Consider the following 24,763-nt stretch of genomic DNA (forward strand, 5'->3'; position numbering starts at 1 on the left):
TTAACTGCATTACCATGCTGGACTGGGTTAAAAACGCCACTGCACTTTACAGGAAATGCCAGAGTCATCTCTATTTTCTGAGGCGGCTAAGGTCCTTCCACATCTATCGGACTATGCTCGGGATTTTCTATGAGTCTGTTGTGGCCAGTGCTATCCTCTATACTGTTGCATGCTGGGGGAGCAGGTTAGGGGTCGCAGATGCCAACCGACTCAATAAACTGATCGGCAAGGTCTGTAATGTTGTGGGGATGGAGCTGGACTCCCTTAAGGTAGTGTCGGAGAGGCGGATGTTGTCCAAGATAAAGACAATGTTGGATAATACCTCCCACCCGCTCCATGCTGGCTGGCCACAGGTGCATGTTCAGTGAGAGACTGAGATTACCAAAAAGCACCACTGAACGACACAGGAAATCATTCCTGCCCGTGGCCATCTCCCTGTGCAACCCCTCCATCTAATGCACTGTAAACACTGCAACAGTTACATCCTTCTTGTACATGCTGTTTACTACTCAGTAATGTTGCTGTCAATATTCTTGATATTTATTATTGAGTGATTTGTATATATTGTGCTATTTCTTAAATCTGTAACATATTGTATTGTTAAATAGTCTTTTTCTGTTACTGTTACTGTAATGGAGCAAATGTAACCCAATTAATTTCTTTAGGGATTAATAAAGTATGCTGATTCTGATTCTGATGCTATATTGATGAAATTTATAAATGTTTTTTTTAATGTCTGTAGGAAATTAATTGCTACACTGAACTAAGGCTACAGAAAAAAGTCTTTAATCAATATAAAATGATACATTACAAATCAGAAAATAGTTTGGAGTTGCATCAGCCATTTAATACAAAAAACAATCATATAAGGCAGCGGTCCCCAACCTTTTTTGTGCCACGGACCGGTTTATGCCCGACAATATTTTCACGGACCGGCCTTTAAGGTGTCGCGGATAAATGCAACAAAATAAAACTAGTACCGGTACCGAAAAAAAGAAGTTTTGTTCATAACACACCTGAAAAGACCCAGGAAAACCGAGTTAACGATAAAAACGATAACAAAATAACGCTGAAAACCGATAAAAACCCTGAAAACTATACATTTCACACCTGAGCCTCAACTCTCGCGGCCCGGTACCAAACGACTCACGGACCGGTACCGGTCCGAGGCCCGGGGGTTGGGGACCGCTGATATAAGGCACCATTAAAGGATACTCGCATTGCAAACCAAATCACTGTAAAATCAATATGTTTTAATTCTTCTTTAATCCGTTTGAAATAAGAAGACACGCACTGTCACGCTGAATGCACCCGGATATTTTTCCCCCAAAAAACTACCACTGACCCTTCTGTTTTTTACAATGACGACGTGAACAACTCTTTACGTTTTTAGTGGAAAAATCTCATCACCATCTTATCTGAAAGTCTGATCTGGTATTACATATGTACATAGAACAACAGCACCAAAAATAATGAAAAATATTAAATGAATAAAAAAATAAAATAAGAATAACAACACAGCATCCAACAAACACTAAAAACACTGACCAAAAATCTGTAACTCAAGTACTGGAGGATGTTAAATTAGCACCAATCACTAGCACAGTAATACAATCTGCCACTGAAATGTTGACTGATAGTGTTGAGTATGGGTCCTAATTTTAGCACCAATAAAGTGCTAGTGTGCAGGTCTTTTTTGTTCCTGAAATATGCCTTTCCTTTAAGTTCCCAAGCATCACTACAATACTGTTAGTCAAAAATTAATAGAGTAAATATAGTAGAACAACTGTTCAGTTATCTACAGGATTAATTTTGCGTAATCTATATCATCTTATGTCCTGTAAAGCGTCCTTCCAACAATGCACACAGCCTTTGGTTGGTAAGGTTATGAACGGTTTCATTGCTTTATTTGGTAGAAGCATAAGTGTGACCATGCATTTGACTTTCAGCACATGTGGCCAAATGTCACAGGTGGCTAGCTCTGAGACGTCCAGGAGACAGGCTTCTTCTGCTGTTAAATGCCTAAAAAAGACAATGATGATGATTATACTTCCAGTTTTTGAGTAAGTTAAAGCTTAAACAAACCAAATTACATTTTAAAAAGTGATTCTGAAATACATACCCTTAGAGCCATGGGTATGCATGCACGTTGTTAGGTACAAAAAGTGAAAGGAATCATAATTTCATGAGTAGCTGAGCGATGTTATACCCAGGAAAAGAAAATTATCCCCTGTGTGACCAAAACTCCCAAGTTGTGCTTTTCTTTCTGTGTGGTTGGACTATTTAATATTATAGTGACTTACAAGGCTGCGAGTTGGGCTGAGAGAGCGAGAGCGCACAGGGCTGGTACTACTGCTTCTGCTGCGGCTTCGGCTCCACTGCAAAAAGAGAAAAACCACCAGTATGCACACAGGCTTTGTATGCATCTTCGTGTCCTCACGTACCCTGTTAAATAACATCCAGTAATTGTGATATATTTAAACATTAAAAAACCAATACCAGAGCACCACTTCTAGTCACAGCCTCGCCCTTCACTATTACAGTGTTTCCTTCCATTAAGGCTGGCCACACATGGTACATCACCAGAGGAGCAGTGAACTCAGAGTCGTAGCTGCGCCGATACCTTAAGGGAAAGAGACAGGGGAGAAGTGTGCATCTAAGTGTTGTGGGTGACATCTACTGGTAGAGGCTTTCAGTGACAGGCTGAAGTTCAAGGAGTGATATTCTGTAGTGACTGTTTGCAGCATGGAAAACATGTTACTTAAAACTTTCCCTTTAAAAAATGAACAAATGACTGCTGGGTGTACAAAAACAGGACTGACTTGATGTCATTGTATAGTTCTCCATCAGTGGCAAAGCCCAAGTCCAGTGGAGGGTCCAGTGTCTGCATGGCGAAGGCCACTCTGCATGCCTCTCTGATCAACGAACTGATGAGGACAAAGTCCACCTCTGGCGGGAAGGAGATCCGAGGGTTCACATTCATAGCATTGATGACATCCTGCAGAGATGAAAGACGATCATGGTTTCCCTCAGAACTACAGCATTTTGTTCATGAGTGTTGCACAGCACACATGAGACGCATCATCCTACATTGACGCTGGTCTGAACATCATAAAGGTCCAGGTTTCTGACGATGTAGTCCACAGCTGCATCTTCTAGACTTTCCGGCCCAAAGTGAGATGTGGACAGTGTCTTTCTGACTCGTAGCCTGAACTGACGGTAAGCCAGTTTTGCTGTCTTGAAGGATTCCTATAACAGGAAAGCAGGCAATACATACATTTTCATGAATCGCAGCAGACAACAGATCAAATGATCAGCTCTGTGTACACACAGCTCTAAAATAGCTGCAGCCATACCACAACTGCAATAAAGATTATTCTCTGGACCATCTCCAAGTCAGAAATGTAGCGGCGAAGCAGGGCCTGGGCATCCAGACGCTCCACAGCATATAGGTCATTGAAGCGCGACACAAGGCGGGCGTGGCGGGAGGAGTTAGTGAGCTGGGCTCGGGTGGGTGACTCACTCCTTCCGGGGCTGGAAGAGCGGCTGTGCCTGGACAAAGGGCTCGGAGAACGACTCCTCACCAACCTGAGAGACAGAAAAAAACTAACATATTAATTATTTAATTATTTAAGACTATTTAAGGCTGAACGGTGTCAGTGTGTGAGCGTGTAATGTTTGTGTGTGTACCTCGCTTGCAGCATGGCTTTCTCTGTGCTCAGGTAAGACACTTCGTCTCTCAACAGGCGAATCTGCCGCTCATAGTCATCGAGAGCTTCCAGCTTTCTCTTAGAAATGTCCACCTGCTCATGTGCGGATCTCAAACTGAAGCACAGACACACTTCACGTTAACAGAAAAATCTCATACGTGCATATTAAAACAAGTAAATCATCTACATCACCTACTCAGCTTTCAGTTGTAATATTTCATCTTCAGTTTCCAGAAAGGTGGTTGTAGACTTGCTCTTTGTCTCATCCAGTTCCTTCTGAGCATCAAGTAGCCTGTTTAAACAGATCAGTACCTGTATTTACTGACCAAAGTGTAGTTAAATATGAGCCATTGAAGCTGAGGTAAGAAGGTCTGACAGTTTTTTTATCTATAATTTAGACTCACTCTGCTCTGACTGACTCCAGCTGTAGCCGAGCGGAGCACAGCTGAGTCTCCAGCTTCTGCAAGTCATTCTCATGGGAGGCAGAGAGCTCCCTGATCTTTCTGTCCTTCTCTGCTGAATCCTAACATTTAAAAATGATGATATATATGTCATATATATGAACACTCTGACATATTTTCTGGTTTACTGATAGATGGAGTCACCTGGATGAGCTGTAGACTGGTGTCATCACTGACTGAGGGCCTCGCCATTGAGAAACAGGATCCGAGCCATGGTAGTAGTCGTGTTTTCAGAGTGTCCACTCCGGCATAGTGTCCACCTGATTAGTGACAAAATGTTAGAATCTGTGCTCAATAAAATAAACATATTAAACTGATGAAGCTTGTACCTTCTGCAGCTGTAAGGTTGAGGATGGCAAACAGTTGGCCCTGGATTTTGGCGGTGATTTCAATCAGCTCACAACATCTGTTCAGATTCTGGTCACAAGAAATCACCTTGGAGGGTTAAAAAAAAATTTTAAAAAAGGAAACAAATTTATTTTTCCATTATCTTAACCACTTATCCATCATGGTCACATGGAGCCTTCCCCAGCTGTCACAGTGCCAGAGGTAGAGTACACGCTGTCTAGTACAAAGAAACAGACAACGATTCACTTAAAGCCTATTTAGAATCACAGATTTAGCTAACATATATGTTTTAAAACTGTAGGTGGGAAAATTGCATTTGATAAAAACTGCTTAAAAAGTTTGCAGACTCTGACACAAAACTAGGGTTTTAAGACAATTGAAAAATAGCATTTCCTTGTGAATGTTATGAATGTTATTGTCCACGTTTATATAGTCGAAGGTATTGCCCTGTTCTCCCATAATTTCATTTCTTAAGCTTCACTTTTCCTGACAGAAGGTTACAGGAAAGATTTATTCACAATTTAGCCAAGCAAAAAGTAGCTCAGCAAAAAAACTCCATTGTTTTATGCCGTGTACCTATTTATTATATTAAATTTATTTAAACAATATTTAGTTTAGGAGGTTTGTTAGGTCTGTTAGGGTACGTCTCCTAGATTTTCTTAAAAAAAAATCAATATATATAATCAATTAATCGATATAGTACTATATTGTTATATTATATATATTATGATGGTTATTTCTTTATTACTTACTTATTACTCATTTTTACTTATTAGTTTCTTATTAGCTTTATTTCGTATTAGCTGTAAACACTCGAAGGCATTTGATGCCTACGTTTGAAGTTATTGCCTCTACAGGAAGAAAGAGGAAGTGAACCATCTCAACCTGAGGCAAATATCTTTGGAGCTGTCTAAAAGTACCCATGGCAACCGGCGTCCATACCAACCAAACTCCACTGGGAAATCAAATCTAAACAAATGCATTCCTTTGCTGTATTTTTTAAAATGATTTAAAGCGTTTCCAAACTGCCTGTAACAGTTTCATTTATGATTATAATAATAAAGTGGAACAAAACAAATGAAAATCACAGGTTTAACGAATAAAAATCAGTAATGGACGAGAGCAGACAAACCTATTTGTCATGTTCTGAAGACGAGGATGCTCATAATATATCTGAAACCCTTTGGCTAAAAGGTTCAACTGTATGCAAATATACCAATTCAGTGGATCGTGATCATGGAAATAGGACTGGCTAACACGGATGAAGTTGTGTGGTCAGATTTAGGTCAATCATGATTTATTGATGAACTTACATGGTAGTCCTTGTGCCAACTCTCAAGCTTGTCCTGTAAGACGCTGAATGAAGATGTGTTGGTCAATCTCCTTAAAGTGTCAGCCATGTCGATCCACAATCCTCGGGAGGTTTTAAAAATCCCCAGGAGGAGGCCTGCAGCAGTAGCAGCAGGCGGAGGGGGGTACGTCTTAACGAGGAGTGTAGTAAAAATTCCTGGACCGGCAGCTTTCTGCACCTGCGACACGAATGCCAAGCGCCGCCTTCAGTTGTGGCAACCGAGTGAGGAGACGACGGGAGCAACGAACGCAGGGTTTAAATAAATTACTCCCGTCTCAGTCAGGCCTCTGCAGACTGTGGTCTCCCCCCAGATGTAAATGCGATCGTAATGACATCCTGTTAAACGAAACCAATGCCGAGGGAGTTAACTAACCCCCCTTGGGGTCAGGTGCTGCTTGAGTGGCGGTGTTGGGTCAAATCCGATTATACGATAATATGACATACTAAATTAAATGTGCAGTTCATTGTAGTATCTAAAATAATAACTGGAATACTTATGTGTGTTGTACTTATGTATTGTAATCCAGATCAAATTTAGCAATCATTTCAATTAATGCCTTTAAATACGTTATCCTAAATATGACTTTTTGAGTGTATGATCACAATTGTATCACAATTTTTTGTGATAAAAAATTATCACTATGCTATGTACAGCTATGAAATATATATAATTAATAGTAATGTTATTACTATCTATCTATCTATCTATCTATCATCATTATTATTATTATTATTATTATTATTATTATTATTATTATTATTATTATTATTATTATTTAAGAATCGTGTCCGCTGCTGACAGTTCACCTGTGGAAAATATGAATGGACCGTTTCTTCTATTTTAGGATCTTTCTGTCATTGGCTGGCTGAGTTTGGAATATGCCATTTTTCAATGTCATCAAATAAATAATTTGATAGATTTTTTTTATTTATCTGTTTTTTATATTTATTGTGTATGTATTTGTTTTCTATAGTCAAGTCATATTCAACTACCATTCAGTCAACAACTAAAAACATAATCATTATGGAGTACTGTCCCCTTTATCTGTGAAAAGTGGTTTGCTCCGAACTCTCAGCAAGCAGAAGAGGGAGGGTCAACATGGCGTCTGAACAGGTCCGTTATGTTCTGTATTTCTTGTTATTCTTGTGTTTTTCTCCGCCTTTTTTGCATTTAGTTAACGGAACACTTATATATATGTTTCTAAATAATACGCAATATAAACTGGATTAATTAAAAAAAAAAAAAAGCGTACTGGGCTTTTGTCTTGGCTCTATCGGAATATCAGTGTAACAGAAAACATTAGTGGCCTCTGCTATGGGTAGCGAAAGCGTCATATGGAAATAAATAAAAATCTTATTCTTTTACTAGACCTGCTGTTTGACAGCGAATTTATTACAACACTATGAAGAGAATAAAACTATAGCTGTGTAATATTGATACAGCGGAGAGCAGGTTATTTCCATTTTGCTGCCAAAATGAGTACAGTTTATTTTTAGTTATGGCCAGCGACAGGCTGTCGCGGGTATTTAGCAGATGCAGAGAGGACATTGAAAACAGGGAGGAACTAAAAACTTTAATTTAAACCTAAAAAGAAAGTAGAGGCGATTCAAAAAGAAAAGAAAGTCGAGAAAATACAACAGTTGGTGCGTAAACGTGAGATTCTGGGTAAACCAATCTCAATAATCAATATGTGCTCTAAAGCTATAAAATTAGGCCTATGAGTGGATACTCTCAAATACACCCTAACAACTGTGTAATTACATTGTAAAAAGAGGAAAGGTTGTTTTTACTTTCCATTAAAACAACATGAAGGTGTTAATTAATTTAAAAATGCATGCATGTAGCTTTCATTTCTTTCTCCGTTAAAATACTCATAGGTCTTCTTATTTATAAGTTCTTACAGTATAATTCGTTTCTCTAATTGTTACTACCATTTCTTGCTATAACTACATTTTAAGTGGCTACGTTTAGAAACAGTAGGTACTTCAAGTAATTCAGTAGAGTTACGTGGTAAATGTGGGACAGTTACACCATAGATTACAGGTTTTATTATCTGTTATTATTTGTTATTAAGACTGTAAGCATTAGACCTCAGAGTTTGTTTTCTGGCTTCTAGGAAAGCTCCAATGGGCCAGTGAAGAAGTCCATGCGAGAAAAAGCCATAGAACGCCGTACTATCAACAAGGAGCACAACAGTAATTTCAAAGCAGGCTATGTACCCATAGAGGAAGAGCGTCTTCATAAGACAGGGCTAAGAGGACGCAAAGGAAACATGGCTGTGTGCATCATCATCATCCTCTTCCTCCTCGCCTTAATTAATTTAATTGTGAGTACCTAAAACATCAGTGTATTTGTCTGTGTGTTGCTTTTTTTTAGTGTGTGATCTGTATATTTTGTGCATGCTGTCGCCTCACAGATCACATTGGTTATATGGACAGTGATCCGCATCGGTCCGAATGGCTGCGACAGTATGGAGTTCCATGAGAGTGGCCTGCTGCGCTTCAAACAGAAAGCAGACATGGGTATTGTCCACCCGCTGCACAAGAGCACAGTAGGAGGCCGTAAAGACCAGGATCTGGTCATTGTTGGTAACAACAACCCGGTGAGCAATACAGGGTTTGTTACAGAGTTTAGTAAAAGCTGAGTATCGATAAAAAGACAAGAAAAGCCCATAATGTGCACACATTAAAAAGTCTCCTCTTTTATTTCACATGTGTTGCTACAGGTAGTCTTCCAGCAAGGCACTACAAAGCTGAGCGTAGAAAAGGACAAGACCTCAATCGTCAGTGATGTCGGCATATCCTTCACAGACCCTCGGACCCAGACCACATTCTTCAGCACTGACTTTGAAAACCACGAGTTTCATTTGCCCAAAGGAGTCAAAGTCCTCAGCGTTAAAAAAGCTTCCACAGAAAGGGTGTGTACGGTTTCCAGTAACTCACTGATGGGTGCAATAACAAAGTATTTCATTAGTCCTGTCAGTGTTTTATAACCTGTACCAAACATTAGCTAATAATCCATAAAGGTAAAGCAAAACAGCATATTTACAGAACATGGAAAAGTCCCCATGAAGATGCTGAACTTCATCAGTGTAAACAGAAGAAAGGCTCAGTTATGAATTCATCTTTTAACCTTGTGAAAGTTGTTTTCACAAATCTACTTCAGATCTAAACATTCATAGACGCCACATCATGTGAATGTTTAAACAAAACTGGACTATTCTAAAGAAATATATTTAAATCTGAAAATCTAGAAAGTCTATGGAGGGATATAAAGTTTACAGTTCACCATGACTCCAGTTTATCAGAGGCTGAGAGAACCTGACAGAAAAAACAGGTGTGCAAAGCTGCTAAACAAAGTTTCAAGAAAATTCGTAACAGAGCTGAATTCCAAGCAGTGGTGCCTTTCAAAAGATTCAGAATAAATAATCACAAACAAATATGTTTGCGACATATTTGTGACGCAGGTTCCAAAAACACAGCTAAAGTTAGAAAATTTATTTTTTACTTTTTTCCTAAACTTTCTAAACTTCTAGAATAACATGCAAAAAAGATTTAATTTATATTTCTTTATTTTCTATGAATTTTTAACTTGAAGATGTCAAAAGATGCATATTTGTTAAATTTAGTAACAATAAACTTTTGTGTACACTTTTGTAAATGATTAAACTTCTGATAAAAATGCCACTAGAGCTACAAGAAACTGTCAGTTGACCACAGTGAACACAATTGTATTACCACAACCCAAAAATGGAAAAGTTGCCAGCATCACAGAGGAAGCAAATTTCACTGGCTAACTGCCCAGGTCACACCTCAGGCACATGTGGCTGCGCTGAGCGGGGGGTTCCCTCCTCATCCAGGCTAGCTGGAAAAGGCCCAGCACAGAGTGTGCACATAGTGTGCTATTTATTTTCACATTATACTGTCTAATAAACTGCTTAGTGGAAATACAGTAGCCTTAAGAGATATTTGCAGCCATGCTGCATCACATTTAATAAGTGGAGGAAAATATATTCGTTAAAAATGTCTTTCACAGTATCGTTTTTATTTGATTTTATTTTTTAACTTTTTTGTTAACAGTCTTGTGTTGCTGCTCATAACATTATATTCTAAACTTCATATTCTCTCTGTGACTTTTAGATCACCAGTAATGCAGCATCTGACCTGAACATTAAAGGAGACTCTGCCATCATTCGTGGTAACGAAGGGGTCAACATCATGGGTCGGACAATCGAGTTCAAAATGGGTGGAAACATTGAGCTCAGGGCTGTGAGTATGGAATTTTTCCTACAATAAAGCCGATCGAGTAAAGGGCCAGAAGATCGATGAGTAATGATGTAATTTGTCTTCGCAGGAGAACAGCATCGTGCTCAATGGATCGGTCATGTTCAATGCCACGCGTTTTCCTAACTCTGCAGGAGATCTGTATTTCAATGAAGGTCAGGAGAGGTACAAGCTCTGCATGTGTGAAGATGGAACTCTGTTCCGTGTGCGGGTGAAATTTACCAACATGGGCTGCCAGACTTTAGATAACCCATGTAAGAAGGCTCACTAGGACTGGAATCTGCTATTGCATCTCAATCAGTCCACACTGAATTCAGATAAACCACTTTCAAATCTATTTTTGATAGTGTGGAGCTCTAATATATAGGACATTCATAATGGCTTGGGCATAATATCTCTGTGGGTCATGTGTCAAATTCTGTGTTTCTTATTATTTTTGCCACTTGGCCAAAGATAAAAACTGTAGTATTTTATTTTTCTGCAGATTTGCCAACTTGAGATGATATCAGTCTATGTTACTTCTATATAGTAGGACATGAAACACTACACGTACAAAGGCTAATGTACACTATGGAGCCCTACTCTCAAAAACTAGATTTAACTCTCTCTGGGAAGCTGGATTTAAGAAATAAATGTTTCAAGTTTACATTTTTTGAAAATGTTTAGCGCCATCTGGTGCCAGTATAGAACATGACATCACCAGGGCATTTCATTAGTTTATGTTAGCTAACTAATCACAGAACCAGTAACTCAGGTGATAATAAGGACACTAAAACCAAAAAAAGCAGGGATCAAAGGGGATCACTTTTTCATTGCCCCTGGCTGCAATGATGCATTTTATGTTAAAAAAAACCAAGGAAATGCTGATCAATTTCACTTTTTGTCTCTAAAGCAGTAATTGGTTCTTCGTTAATTGGCTAGCTGCATTGAAACAGGAAAATCCACCTGTTATCTGTAATGTTTGGGTTCGTAAAGCACTTTCTAAATGAGCACTGAGTGGAGGAGAGCTTGTTTGAGTCAAGTAACAGGTTGTTTTACCAGACCAACAAGCTGGTGTTAGAAACTCAGGTTTTTTTCCTCGTCTGGCCAGATGTACCTAGCAGCGCAATCAGTTAAAGGCCACAACCTGCGATCAAATTTATGCAATAAAATTTATGTATGTTTTTAAGTATGTTGTGTTGTAAACTGTTTGGATGTGCATAGGAAAAGAGACTATTTTATTGCATAAATAGTGCTGATTGCATCTTGCAAACATCTGTTTTGCCAGCTGATTGTGCTTCTAGGTACACTCACCTACTGAAGAAACGGTGCAGTATCGGACAGCAGCGTGTCGGTCTGGTGAACCACCTGTCACCTGACTCAAACAGGGTCTCCTCCACACAGTCCTCATTCATAAAGTGCTTTATAAACCTTTGTAAACGAGTGTTGGTCACCTACTGTGCCTAACAGGAGGATTTTACTGTTTCAATGCAGCTAGCCAAACAACAAGGGAACCACTTACTGCTTAAGAGACAGAAAGTGAAACTGAATATAGCCTTGTTTTTGTTTTTTTTTGATAAAATTTATTGTTGCAGCCAGGGACAGCACAAAAGTGATACCCTTAGACTGCTTTTTAGTTTTAGTGTCCTTATTCTCACCTGAGTTACTGGTTACTAGTTAGCTAACATAAGCTAATGTAAGTCTATAAGCTGCAACCAATAGGGGTGCAACGATACACAAAATTCACGGTTCGGTTCGATACTTTGGTGTCACGGTTCGATATTTTTTTCGATACAAAGAAAATGTTCATGCCTTTTTAATTTGTCATTTATTAAAATTATAAATATATATTTTAACTCAAAAGTACAGTTTTTAAATTTAATGTTGCTGAAACAACAAAGTAAAAAAAATAAATCTATCTGATCGAGAAATCACTCATCTTTGGAGAAGAGAGTTTATTACAGGGAAATGGCTCTTTCCAAAATAAAAGCTATACTATACGCTTCTTCTGGGCTATACTCTCAGCAGCATATTAAACATATCAGGTCCCCATAAGGAGAATCATGTGCTAACGGCTGTCTAAATTACTCGGGTAAAGTTTGTAGCATGCTTGTTGTTTTTGTCTGCTTCCATTTGTCTTTGCACTAGGATGATGTCGGCGTAAATGTGCAGTCATATTCGTTGTGTTCCCACTAGTGCTGTCAGCGTTAATCTCGTTGAACTGACATTAACGCCACAACACGGCAAATCTCCGTTAACGAGCTACCGCGGATCGCCCCGTGCGTGGGGCTGGACGGCCAACACGTTAACGAGCAAACTGCGCTAACGCACTAGTTCCCACCAATGTAATTGAGCATTGCATGGCACATCCGACATACTGTTTTACTTTTGTCCATGACGCGCTTACCTTCAGGGTCATACGTCACATGAAAACCAAAATAGTTCCAAACGCCAGATCTGAATGAGGGTGGGGGAGGTTCAATTTGCCATGTTGCAACGAGAGCTTAACTTCAGTCTCTCTAGCCTTGCCCTGCGCTCAGTGAATCTGCGTTCGACTACTCCGCCTAGGCTGCACTGTCGAGCGCAGATCCACTGAGCGCTCAACACAGACAGCATCGTCAGTAGAAAAGTTGATAAAATAAATTAAAAATTTTGTATTGTTCGATACATATGCGTACCGAACCGAAAGCACTGTATCGAATGGTTCAATATCGATACGAGTATTGTTGCACCCCTAGCAACCAACCAACCCGGTGATGTCGTGTTCTGTACTGGCACAAGATGGCGCTAAACAAGATCAAAAAATGTAAACTTTAAATAGTTCTTCCTTCAATCCTCTGCAAAGACAGAGTTAAATCTATGTCAGTTTTTGAGATAGTGTAAATTAGCCTTTATACATGTAGTGTCTCATGTATGCTTTATTGGTATTATTATTGTTTTCACTCCCCTTTAGCAGTAATGAGCAGATACAATATTTATTTTTTTGGCTTGCCGTCCAGTATTAATAATATAAAAACCGTATATGGGGTTTGTCTAAGATCCCATTTGCCGTTTCATTATTCCGGGCAGCTGTGTGATATTTTCTGTCATATTAGCTGACATGTGGAAGACACTACACGACTGTAATGATGTATGTAAAACTTGCAGGCAATGCAATGCACAGAGTTAATGATAAATTGTTATACATGATACATTTTAAGCCATCCAGTGATGCTAAAGCAGAGTAGGTTTCTTTCTGCATATCTCGGGCTGTTTATCATGCACGTGCCAATGGATATACAAGGGACTATATATCATTAGATATATGTGTAATATTTTAATTTTGTTGCAAAAGCTTTTTTAACAACAGAAGAATACAATATTGAAAAAACAGTGTGCACTACATTCTGCTACAGATTAATGCAAATGTTGAGAATTTTAGTTCATCAGCTACTGTGGGTGCAACCTATATGGGGTTGTTTGAATTTTGTGCAATATAATATATAATATTTGACTTTGCTTTGGATTGTCTTGTCTGTTGTCAACTGATGTTAACGATTACTGATGTTAACGTCAATAGTTGTTCTCAGAGCACAGACTTCATGCCTGTCATGAAAGAACAGCTTATTTGATCGAAGAAAAACCGAAGAAATAAATATATTGCGACCAGCCTTATTTGGAAATTTGTCCAACGTTTCATTGGCATGTTTGTTTCAATAAAGAAATGTGTTGCTATGTGAAAAGTGTTATCATTGTTTCAGTAAATGCGCCCACGGTCATTTAAAACCATAAAAGCGTACTTCGCCTCATTATAGCACTTTATTGTCTAATAGAATGCAAAGTATGAAGGTTTGGTCTTCGCCATAAACTTACACCATCACAGTAAGACTGTGACAGTAAGACATTAACCAGACGTGTAAATGATTGTATGAATCGCAGAGCAGCTTCTTTGGGCAGGGACGTGTTAAGCTAGACGCAGCAAAATACACCTCAGACTTCGATCAGAACTTGCTTGAGACAGCTGAAGTAAAGCTCTCCGGGTGTGAAGAGTCACAAGGTTTCATGTCAGTTTGGCAAAGAGTGGATGCACAGGTGAGTCTTCAGTTCATTTACTGTGTGTTTACTTTTATATTTAACCTTTTTTAACCCATCACTGGTGATGAGCCTAACCTGAGCTTTTTGAAAAAGAGAAAAACCTTTTATGGGTAAATATATAAATACTTTTAGATGTGTGTCCATTAGGTTGTCTTTCAAAAAAATAAACTTACATATTCAGATTGCATAGTGTTTAGGTTGGGCTCATCACCTATTATAACGTAGACCTCATGTTCATGTAATAGCTTCATTTTTATTGCCGTGAATGCTAATTTAAACCTATCTCTAAAGCAAAAATAGTTCTTCCTTTTTAATTTATTTCTAAGTGCAATGTGACAATCTGTACTCTCAGGGCAGCTTGTGATGGCAGCACCGCAGGGGCCTTTTTTGGCCGCTGTGTTAGTCCTTGTGTCTTCGCTTCTCTGCTCCTCTTCCTCACCTGCATGTCTGCAGTCCTGCACCTGTCAGAGTGCTTTCCTGTTGAACTGTTCCTCAGCTGGCCTTTCCTTGGTGCCCCAGCACATCCAGGACTCTGTCACGGAGCTGGACTTTTCTCATAACCTCCTCAAATCTGTAACATTTCACCAGCCACATTATAACCTCAGGAGTGTGTGGCTGGGAAACAACAGTATCACACGTTTGTCCCTGTGCACTGGAAGAAACCTCGGTGGTCAACATCTTAGAGATAAATATCGCTCAAGACCTTGGACCAGACGGAAATGTGTATCTTGGGCCCCCACCCTGCAGCTGCTCTCTGTTGAGATGAATCAGCTACGCCAACTCCCAGAGGGTGAGTCAGTGTTATATGGTTGTAAACTAATAAATAAAACACTGTCAAAGGACATAAACATACACATTTTCACACGGATAAAAACTGCTACCAGTCAGCACTAACTGAAAACCTGAAAAATGTAATTAATTTCATTTAAAAGTAATTTCACTGTCAGGTGAATCTGCAGGTGTTTTAAAAGATTTCAATATCACTTAGCATTATATATGCAGTGCAGTATTTCCCGGTGCTTCAACAACACTCATCTTCTATAGAAGAATTGTGTTTTCTGGTGAATTTTCATCAAACTTTCATCTCATGCAAGGGAAAATATTTAAACTGCTGTAATAAGAAAGAACTGGAAAAAAATTATAACAAGTACAATTTAGCACGAATAGATCGTGCATAACATTAGCAGCAGTTTAAGTTTGTAGCTAATTTTTGCTGTAAAACTCAAGGCAGCTTCTTAGTAAGGGCAAAAAATATACGTGTTTAGCATTGATTCGACAGGTATCTATTGGAAGGATGAAAAATCATTACTTTTAAATCCATCATATCATTTGGTGTCCAAATGATGATAGCAGCGCATGCTTTCTAACACTGTTGCTCCAGAATTGTTTGGTGTTTAGTTTAGTTTCGTTAACATCCATTTAATATTCATGTGTCATTTTGCGTCCATAATGCACATTTTTTGTTGATATTATCATCCTGAAAGAGATCACTCTCTTGAGAAAACCTTCCTAGTAAGGGAAATCAAACCATGTAAGCAAAATACGTCTCCCAGAGTAAGAAGCCACTTTTCGTTTTACAGTAGGATCAAAGGTTAAAGATTTTCCTTTAATGTGTCAACCATTTGTTTATAACAATCCACTACAAGTGTAACATTTCCCACAAAAATGTAATGAAATCTAAGTATAAAGAGAAGAAGGTTGACTCAAGCAAAAGTAAAACCACCTGAAAACTGTTCTTCATTACAGTGCTTTAGTAAATATACTTACTGTACTTTACAATTCTGTTGAACTTGCACATACTGCAGAATTTAATAATCCTACAAACTACAATCACAAAATCTTAGACATTAATATCAGCACAATTCTCAGCCAATATGAGTAGCAACCCATCCTAACATACTGGTCTTGCAAATTGCAGCGATATAACAATATTACATAGTATTCATAAACCACACCCAGTACATTTTGAGGTTGGTTACATGACTATGGCTGACTGTTATCTTGGGTGGAACATAAACAGGTGGTAGAAAAACTGACATATTAAATTTAACCTTCAGTATGGAACTAGTCATGCAAGTCTCTTGTAAACATCTAAAAGTGTTTTGACTTCCAGATTCCAGACTTCCAGATATGAGACAATTTGTTCACACTAGTTAATTGGGCCATAACTTATTGTTATCATTAATATTAGGTAATAATATATAATGGTAAAGTTGCACACTCCTTAAAGGCACACCTTTAATTTCCTCATGGAATGTCATTGAGAAATGTCCATGAGTCACACTGGAAAGATTGATCCACCTTGCCACCATGTTCAGGAGGGTTTACCTCAAAGTCCATAGTGTAATAAATCTGTGAGATTTATGCATGTCAGTTACTGTTCTTTTCATATAAACAAACCACCCCACTGATATGCTTTATCTTTAGTACTTTGCTCCAGGCAGAAATAAACCACCTCACGTAGTTCCCCTGTACAGCCTCCAACCAGTCACAGTTGTTAATCGACATTTCCCTAAAAAGGTGGAAATAGAATACAACAGAACAGCCCTTTAGTGTCATTATACATGTACAGTGAAATTGTGGAGTGTTGTGAATCACACAATGCCACTTTTCCTGGGCATTGTCATGTTTCTCCTCTTTCTCCTTGGTTGAACATGTGAGTGTTTCAAAGGAAACCATTCACTATAAGTCTTCTAATGGAATGTATAGACCGCCTATTTACTTAGCAAGAGCTCTGTTGACAATCATAGACCCTGTTCTATTTGGTATTCAGATCACAAAACCTTCAGTGCCTCTCTAATGAAGCACAGATCCACAGTGCTTTTCCTCAGCACAGCGGTCTCAGGGAGATTGTCTCTACTGAAAAGGAGGAGCCAGCAGAAAATGGCCATAAATAGACATATTGTAACACTATTCATTGTGAAAACAAAACAATTTGATTTTGTTTTTCATTGATGAGCTCCACACTGATTGAGGCTTATGTTTCACATTATATAATGTCAGCCGTGTTAATATGGCAGACCTGCAAGCAAATTGACAGAGAGGACAAGAGCCAGACAAACTTGTTATTATTACTGAAAACCTGGAATACAGAATACATGTCTTGCTCTCTATGGGAGCTACCCAGTAATCTCTAAATGCAACTCTGATTTTCTGTCATTCAGGGCTGGAGGGTATTGAATCCTTGGAGGTTCTGCAACTCTCTTTCAACAGGATCTCAACTCTACGACTGGGAGAACTTAGCCATCTTCAGCAACTGAAAGAGTTACACTTACAACATAACCTCATCACAAGTCTCCATCCACAGATGTTTCAGGATTTACCACAGCTCAAAGTAAGACCGTTTGTTGTTGTTGTTGTTGTTGTTGTTGTTTGTTTTTGTATTTTGGGGCCTTTTTGTGTAAATACAGGTGATTGTTTTTCAGATATCTGTTCAAAAGCTAGACTTAAAACCTTGATGCCTACTCTAATTAACTGATAATGTCAATATCTAAATTGCAATTTGTTTTTCCAGTCAAACTCATCATAAATATTATATTGCCCTCAAAGGTCCTAGATCTGAGCTTCAACATGTTGACCAGCATCCATCCTTTAATGTACCTCACCCTGCAAAACATTGGAACAGAAGTTAGGCTGCTTGGAAACAGGTGGCAGTGTGACTGCAGGATGCACAGTCTAAGACGGCGGATAGCCTTTGACAGCAACAGAGGCCTGCAGGTCTGGAGCATCATGTGTGCTTCTCCATCCACCCTCTCAGGCAGAGATCTGCTTCAGCTGCAGGATGATGAACTGAACTGCCTCAGTACTGGTAACATCCCAGAGCTCCATCAGGATGTAACAGTCCACAGGGGCTCTGAGATACTGCTGTCCTGTTTAGCAGAAGGTAATACATCAAAATGATGCAAAAATGTTTAATGCATATTTAGCAATTTAAACTGATACTACTGCATATCAATGTGATCTTTTCCAGACTCAGTGTGGTGGACGCCCAATGGTCAAGTGTCTGTGAACCAGTCTGATGGTGGTCTGCTCATCAGTGACATCACAGAGAGTGACACGGGACTGTATGTGTGTGTGTCTAAAGAAAAACAGGTTGTGTCTGTTTTTAACCTCCAAATCAGTAAAATAGGTGGTGCAAGAAGAAAACCTAGAAGTTTGTCTGAAACCAGCCAATACATAATCCAAGCAGGCCCCACAAAGAGTGTACGTAATGGGACAAGTCCAGGAGCTGGAGCAGTTACTCAGTCTGACTTGGCACTGGCTGTGTGTCTATCTATTTTCATCACATTTCTAATTGCCTTTATCCTTGGAGTCCTTGCAAGACCGTGTATTGATGCTCTTTGGAAAAGAGTCACCGAAAAGAACATCAATACACGGTCCCGTGAAACTAACTCTGCAGTCTCTGTAGAACAAACACAATATGACAATGAGGCCTTTTCCACTGGAGAGGAACTAGAAAGGACAGGACATCACAGGGAAAGGAGAGTCACATTTACCACTGTAGACTACAGAGAACATGGCAACGTACAGTACTATGATACTGTAGTCAGTGGCAATCCGGAAAGCATCAATAATGATGTAGTGATTGATTGTGAAGTTAGTGAGGCTCAGAATATTAAACATACTCCTGAAGATTCAGGAAATGAAAGTAGCTCACATCAGAGCAATTCAGAGGGTAGACTAAATGATGGCAGAGATCACACTACTGCTGGACATAGGCACAACATGGAGTTTGAACCCATCCCAGATCCTGTTGAACTAGAGGAAAAGAGAAGCCTATCTTCTTCAAGCTCTGATTCTTCACTATCTGAAAAAGAATTCAAAGAGCACCACACAATGCCTAAGGCTCCTAAGGTGACAAAGGACCATTTTCAACAGAAAACTGATTTCTCAATACTTACAAAAAAAGAGGTGCCACAAAGATCACTAGAAGGCAAAAGTAAAATGCCTGGATTTACCTCTGAGCCATGGTCACCACACACAACAGACCCTGGTTATTTAGAGGAGAATGAAGAACTATTTGAATTTAGTGATTCTGTTCAAAGTCCATCTCCCAGGTCAGGCAGTATAATTGGTTCTTCTAATAAGTCAAAACTTACTGTGGCAACCCCTTCCAAAAAACACAAGCGGGATTCTGTGTCCAGTTCCAGCTCAAACAGCAGTGAGGATGAGTCTACACTTTACAAAGCCAACTCTGACCAGCAAATCAAGCCTGCAGTGAAACCAGAGCACTCGTTTTCCTCCGATTCCAGTGACAGTGATAAGGAGCCAGACCAGCACACAGTTAAGCTAGAAATTGATAAAGATAGCACAGTGAAAGTTAAACCAAAGCCGCGGACAAAGTGGCATGATGTCTATTCGGATACCAATCAGAGTAAGAATCTGGATGCCAAAGCACCTTCACTATCTATAAGAGATTCATCCTCTTCCAGCAGTGACAGTGAAGCAGATTCCAAAGTACACTCAAGTATAGACAGAAAAAGCCAAATCAAAGAGCATTCACACATCACTGCTCCATTACCGGAGTCAAATTCATCTTCCAGAAGCATGAGGAAAGATTCAGATATCAAAGAACCTTCATCAGCCTCTAGTTCATCTTCTAGTAGTGAAAGTGATGATGAAGCAGGCCACAAAGTGCAGCAGGTTCCAGGAAAGTTGGGCATTCCACCCCGCCCATTCAGAGAATCTCAAACAAAGAGTCCTGATCCAAATGCACAGTGGCCTACCATTGATCTTCTACACATTCCTCACATTAAGCGGCGACTAGATATCAAAGCATCATCAGTAGCAGTAGGTTCTGACACAACTTCTAGCAGTGAAAGTGAGGAGGAAACAACGAAACACATAAAGAAACAGGAGCAAGGAGGTATATATATGCCAATTGTTCCAAATAGGTCATCTCAAAAAATAAATCAAGAGGATAATATTCGAAGGCCTGCCATTCCTCCTGAGCGTCCCAGGAGTATCAAGAAAGATTTAGATCTCAAAGAACCTTCATCAGCCTCTAGTTCATCTTCTAGTCGTGAAAGTGATGATGAAGCAGGCCACAAAGTGCAGCAGGTTCCAGGAAAGTTGGGCATTCCACCCCGCCCATTCAGAGAATCTCAAACAAAGAGTCCTGATCCAAATGCAAAGTGGCCTACCATTGATCTTCTACACATTCCTCACATTAAGCGGCGCCTAGATATCAAAGCATCATCAGTAGCAGTAGGTTCTGACACAACTTCTAGCAGTGACAGTGAGGAGGAAACAACGAAACACATAAAGAAACAGGAGCAAGGAGGTATATATATGCCAATTGTTCCAAATAGGTCATCTCAAAAAATAAATCAAGAGGATAATATTCGAAGGCCTGCCATTCCTCCTGAGCGTCCCAGGAGTATCAAGAAAGATTTAGATCTCAAAGAACCTTCATCAGCCTCTAGTTCATCTTCTAGTAGTGAAAGTGATGATGAAGCAGGCCACGAAGTGCAGCAGGTTCCAGGAAAGTTGGGCATTCCACCCCGCCCATTCAGAGAATCTCAAACAAAGAGTCCTGATCCAAATGCAAAGTGGCCTACCATTGATCTTCTACACATTCCTCACATTAAACGCCGCCTAGATATCAAAGCACCATCAGTAGATTCTGACACATCTTCTAGCAGTGACAGTGAGGAGGAAACAACGAAACACATAAAGAAACAGGAGCAAGGAGGTATATATATGCCAATTGTTCCAAACAGGTCATCTCAAAAAATAAATCAAGAGGATAATATTCGAAGGCCTGCCATTCCTTCTGAGCGTCCCAGGAGTATCAAGAAAGATTCAGATGCCAAAGAACCTTCATCAGCCTCTAGTTCATCTTCTAGTAGTGAAAGTGATGATGAAGCAGGCCACGAAGTGCAGCAGGTTCCAGGAAAGTTGGGCATTCCACCCCGCCCATTCAGAGAATCTCAAACAAAGAGTCCTGATCCAAATGCAAAGTGGCCTACCATTGATCTTCTACACATTCCTCACATTAAACGCCGCCTAGATATCAAAGCACCATCAGTAGATTCGGACACATCTTCTAGCAGTGACAGTGAGGAGGAAACAACGAAACATATAAAGAAACAGGAGCAAGGAGGTATATATATGCCAATTGTTCCAAACAGGTCATCTCAAAAAATAAATCAAGAGGATAATATTCGAAGGCCTGCCATTCCTCCTGAGCGTCCCAGGAGTATCAAGAAAGATTCAGATATCAAAGAACCTTCATCAGCCTCTAGTTCATCTTCTAGTAGTGAAAGTGATGATGAAGCAGGCCACAAAGTGCAGCAGAGTCCAGGAAAGTTGGGCATTCCACCCCGCCCATTCAAAGAATCTCAAACAAAGAGTCCTGATCCAAATGCAAAGTGGCCTACCATTGATCTTCTACACATTCCTCACATTAAGCGGGGCCTAGATATCAAAGCACCATCTGTAGATTCGGACACATCTTCTAGCAGTGACAGTGAGGAGGAAACAGTAAAGAAACAAGACCATGGAGCTGTACATATTCCAATTCTTCCAAATCGGTCATCTCAAAAAGCCAGTCGTGAGCATGACATAAGAAGGCCTGCCATTCCTCCTGAGCATCCCAGGAGTATCAAGAAAGATTCAGATATCAAAGAACCTTCATCAGCCTCTAGTTCATCTTCTAGTAGTGAAAGTGATGATGAAGCAGGCCACAAAGTGCAGCAGGTTCCAGGAAAGTTGGGCATTCCACCCCGCCCATTCAGAGAATCTCAAACAAAGAGTCCCGATCCAAATGCAAAGTGGCCTACCATTGATCTTCTACACATTCCTCACATTAAACGCCGCCTAGATATCAAAGCACCATCAGTAGATTCTGACACATCTTCCAGCAGTGACTGTGAGGAGGAAACAACGAAACACATAAAGAAGCAGGAGCAAGGAGGTATATATATGCCAATTGTTCCAAACAGGTCATCTCAAAAAATAAATCAAGAGGATAATATTCGAAGGCCTGCCATTCCTCCTGAGCGTCCCAGGAGTATCAAGAAAGATTCAGATATCAAAGAACCTTCATCAGCCTCTAGTTCATCTTCTAGTAGTGAAAGTGATGATGAAGCAGGCCACAAAGTGCAGCAGGTTCCAGGAAAGTTGGGCATTCCACCCCGCCCATTCAAAGAATCTCAAACAAAGAGTCCTGATCCAAATGCAAAGTGGCCTACCATTGATCTTCTACACATTCCTCGAGTTAAGAGGCGCCTAGATATCAAAGCGCCATCTGTAGATTCGGACACATCTTCTAGCAGTGACAGTGAGGAGGAAACAACGAAACACATAAAGAAGCAGGAACAAGCAGATATATATAGTCCAAGGCAAGAAACTGATTTGCTTTACACAAAAACCCAATATGTTCATCATACTGCAGACATCAAATCAGTATTATCAGCTTCTGAGTCATCTTCAAGTAGTGACAGTGAAGATGAAAAAAGGGGCCAGACAAAGAAGCAGAGTTTGGGCTCAACGGGGTTTCAACAATCTCAAACCAAACGTCATGATCCTATTTACACATCAAGCAGCTCAGATGAGGAGGGAATGGAAGATTTAAGAAACCGCCCAGTTGCAATTAAACCAGATTCAAGATTGCCTGAAATAGGCCTCAGCACTATCCCCTATGTCAAAAAGCATCTGGATATCAAGACACGTTCACCTAAGTCCTCCTCCAGCAGTGATGAGAGTGAAGGTCGGACTACAGACCAGCCTGTTAAAATGGCTAGCAACTTAGGCTCTCCAACTTCTACACTGTTTAAGCTTCCTCACATTTCAAAGAAAGATTCCAATATTACATTAGAAAAGTATGTTGTTATAACAGATGAGTTGACGGAAAATCGAAAAGACAACGTCAGCACAACACCAGAGATAAACTCTGAGCTCCAGTCACGATGGGCCACAATGAATCTTGGTGTCTCCCGATTTAGAAAGCGCCTTGAAATCACATCACCGAGTTCTCAACCATCCAAACTGCCCTCATCACCTCCGCCAGACTCCTCTTCTCTGAATCCTGAAAACAAACATGTGAAACCCTCTGATTCCTCTTCCAGCAGCAGCAGCAGTGAAGATGAGATAACAGAAAACAGAGCTCCTCCAGGCATGACATATGTTGACTTTCCAATCTATAAGCGTTCAATTATGAAAACTTCATCGCTATCTGATAGTTCTTTCTCCCCCAGTGGCAAGAGCCAAATGGTAAATGTTGCACAGGAAAGTGAAAAGGACAGAAATTCATCACTTGCTCCAAAGAGAGTATCCAGTCTGAGCTTTGAGGATGAAGTAAGGAGAAGGACTGAACAAAGATACAATGCAAATGCAGATATACCACCAGAGATAAAATGGACTGGTATTGGTCATCATCTGTCTAAAATCTCTACACCAGCACTAAAGACGGGTCTGAATACAACACCTCCACAGCAGGCTTCACCTGCAAAACCAGAACTTCCCCAGCTGTACTCCTCCAGCATCAAAAGTGATGTTAAAATAAAGCAAGACAGTTGGAAATCAGATGTAAAGCCAACACATAAATTCTCATCCATTAGTGCCAATAGTACTTCTTCTGCATCCGGAGGTGCTCTTCACAGGCTTTACAACTCACCCAACACCACATATGAGAATCTAAGCCCTCTTTTGCTCTCTGATAGGAAGGAAAGAAAAGGCCTCAGTGCCCTAAAAGTCATGTCATCAGAGAGAAAAATGTGGGACACGGTGGATTTCAGTGGGGATGTATCTCCTACAGCTGATGACCACAGTCCACAAGTTGACACCGGTGTTTATTATCGCAAGTCTAAGCCGGACATCAAACCCCTGCCACGATCAAATCCCTCTGCTTCACCAGATGAGAGAAGAGCTACAGATTTGTTGTATGATCTTCCCCGCTACAGGAGCCATGACATCAAACCACCACAAGTTGCCCCACCTCCTATTCCTGTAACACTACCGCCAGAGGAGGCCGTTGGGCTTACATGGAGATCTCCACAGGACAATAAGAAACACGGCTCGGAAGGAAATAGAACCTATCAGCAACAGAGACAAAACACAGAGGAACCTGTTGCTTCTTCGCTTACACCAGAATACCCACCAATCTATTTAAACACTTCAAACATCAGTCATGTTTAATGACAAGTCAATTCATGCTAAACACTTGAAAAGCCACCCAGATGATAGGCATGATTCTCTGAGCTTAAGTTATCCTGTGAATGTCAAAAATATTGTGAATTGTATATTATGTGTGACTTTGGAATGAAATGTAAGCTATAATCATTCATTGGCTAGGGCTGCCACAGAGCACTTAAATGCAGTCTTTATCAATGCACCATGCTTATCTTTCATGTTTGACTTATTTCTGCAAAATAAGATGCCAAATGAGTTATTTACTTGCATTCATGAACAGAATTTCTGACTTCTGAAGGAAGTCCAGTGTGATGGCTGAAATTTGTGTATAAAAACCTAAATTCAGTGATGTTAAAGACTAAATCATGAAATAATTTACAGATTTTTTTTTTGTATCTCTAATTGAACATTTTAGCAAATAA

General features: G+C 39.9%; 3 protein-coding genes across 3 annotated transcripts; 2 read left to right on the top strand and 1 right to left on the bottom strand.

Annotated features, from left to right (window-relative positions):
- Positions 1 to 1,115: 1,115 nt before the first annotated feature.
- On the bottom strand, positions 1,116 to 6,255 carry spata18 (spermatogenesis associated 18). The gene is made up of 12 exons (XM_040040613.1): positions 5,833 to 6,255; positions 4,501 to 4,606; positions 4,316 to 4,431; positions 4,115 to 4,233; positions 3,907 to 4,002; positions 3,691 to 3,825; positions 3,357 to 3,588; positions 3,091 to 3,249; positions 2,823 to 2,998; positions 2,500 to 2,623; positions 2,304 to 2,378; positions 1,116 to 2,022 (listed from the first exon to the last, which is right to left on the bottom strand). The coding sequence occupies exons 1-12, from the start codon at positions 5,917 to 5,919 to the stop codon at positions 1,966 to 1,968; spliced, it is 1,482 nt and encodes a 493-aa protein (XP_039896547.1). The 5' UTR covers positions 5,920 to 6,255; the 3' UTR covers positions 1,116 to 1,965.
- Positions 6,256 to 6,886: 631 nt separating this feature from the next.
- On the top strand, positions 6,887 to 11,931 carry sgcb (sarcoglycan, beta (dystrophin-associated glycoprotein)). The gene is made up of 6 exons (XM_040040381.1): positions 6,887 to 6,984; positions 7,988 to 8,197; positions 8,288 to 8,473; positions 8,597 to 8,788; positions 10,011 to 10,139; positions 10,225 to 11,931. The coding sequence occupies exons 1-6, from the start codon at positions 6,970 to 6,972 to the stop codon at positions 10,423 to 10,425; spliced, it is 933 nt and encodes a 310-aa protein (XP_039896315.1). The 5' UTR covers positions 6,887 to 6,969; the 3' UTR covers positions 10,426 to 11,931.
- An 837-nt stretch (positions 11,932 to 12,768) lies between these two features.
- Positions 12,769 to 24,709, top strand: LOC120738888 (PHD finger protein rhinoceros). The gene is made up of 5 exons (XM_040040459.1): positions 12,769 to 14,204; positions 14,560 to 14,997; positions 17,372 to 17,541; positions 17,757 to 18,090; positions 18,178 to 24,709. Exons 2-5 carry the CDS (start codon positions 14,571 to 14,573, stop codon positions 24,345 to 24,347), a joined length of 7,101 nt encoding a protein of 2,366 aa, XP_039896393.1. The 5' UTR covers positions 12,769 to 14,204; positions 14,560 to 14,570; the 3' UTR covers positions 24,348 to 24,709.
- The last annotated feature ends 54 nt before the right edge of the window (positions 24,710 to 24,763 follow it).

This window comes from Simochromis diagramma, unplaced genomic scaffold (genome assembly GCF_900408965.1).
Source record: "Simochromis diagramma unplaced genomic scaffold, fSimDia1.1 OVJJ01000026.1, whole genome shotgun sequence".
Taxonomy (NCBI): Eukaryota; Metazoa; Chordata; class Actinopteri; order Cichliformes; family Cichlidae; genus Simochromis; species Simochromis diagramma.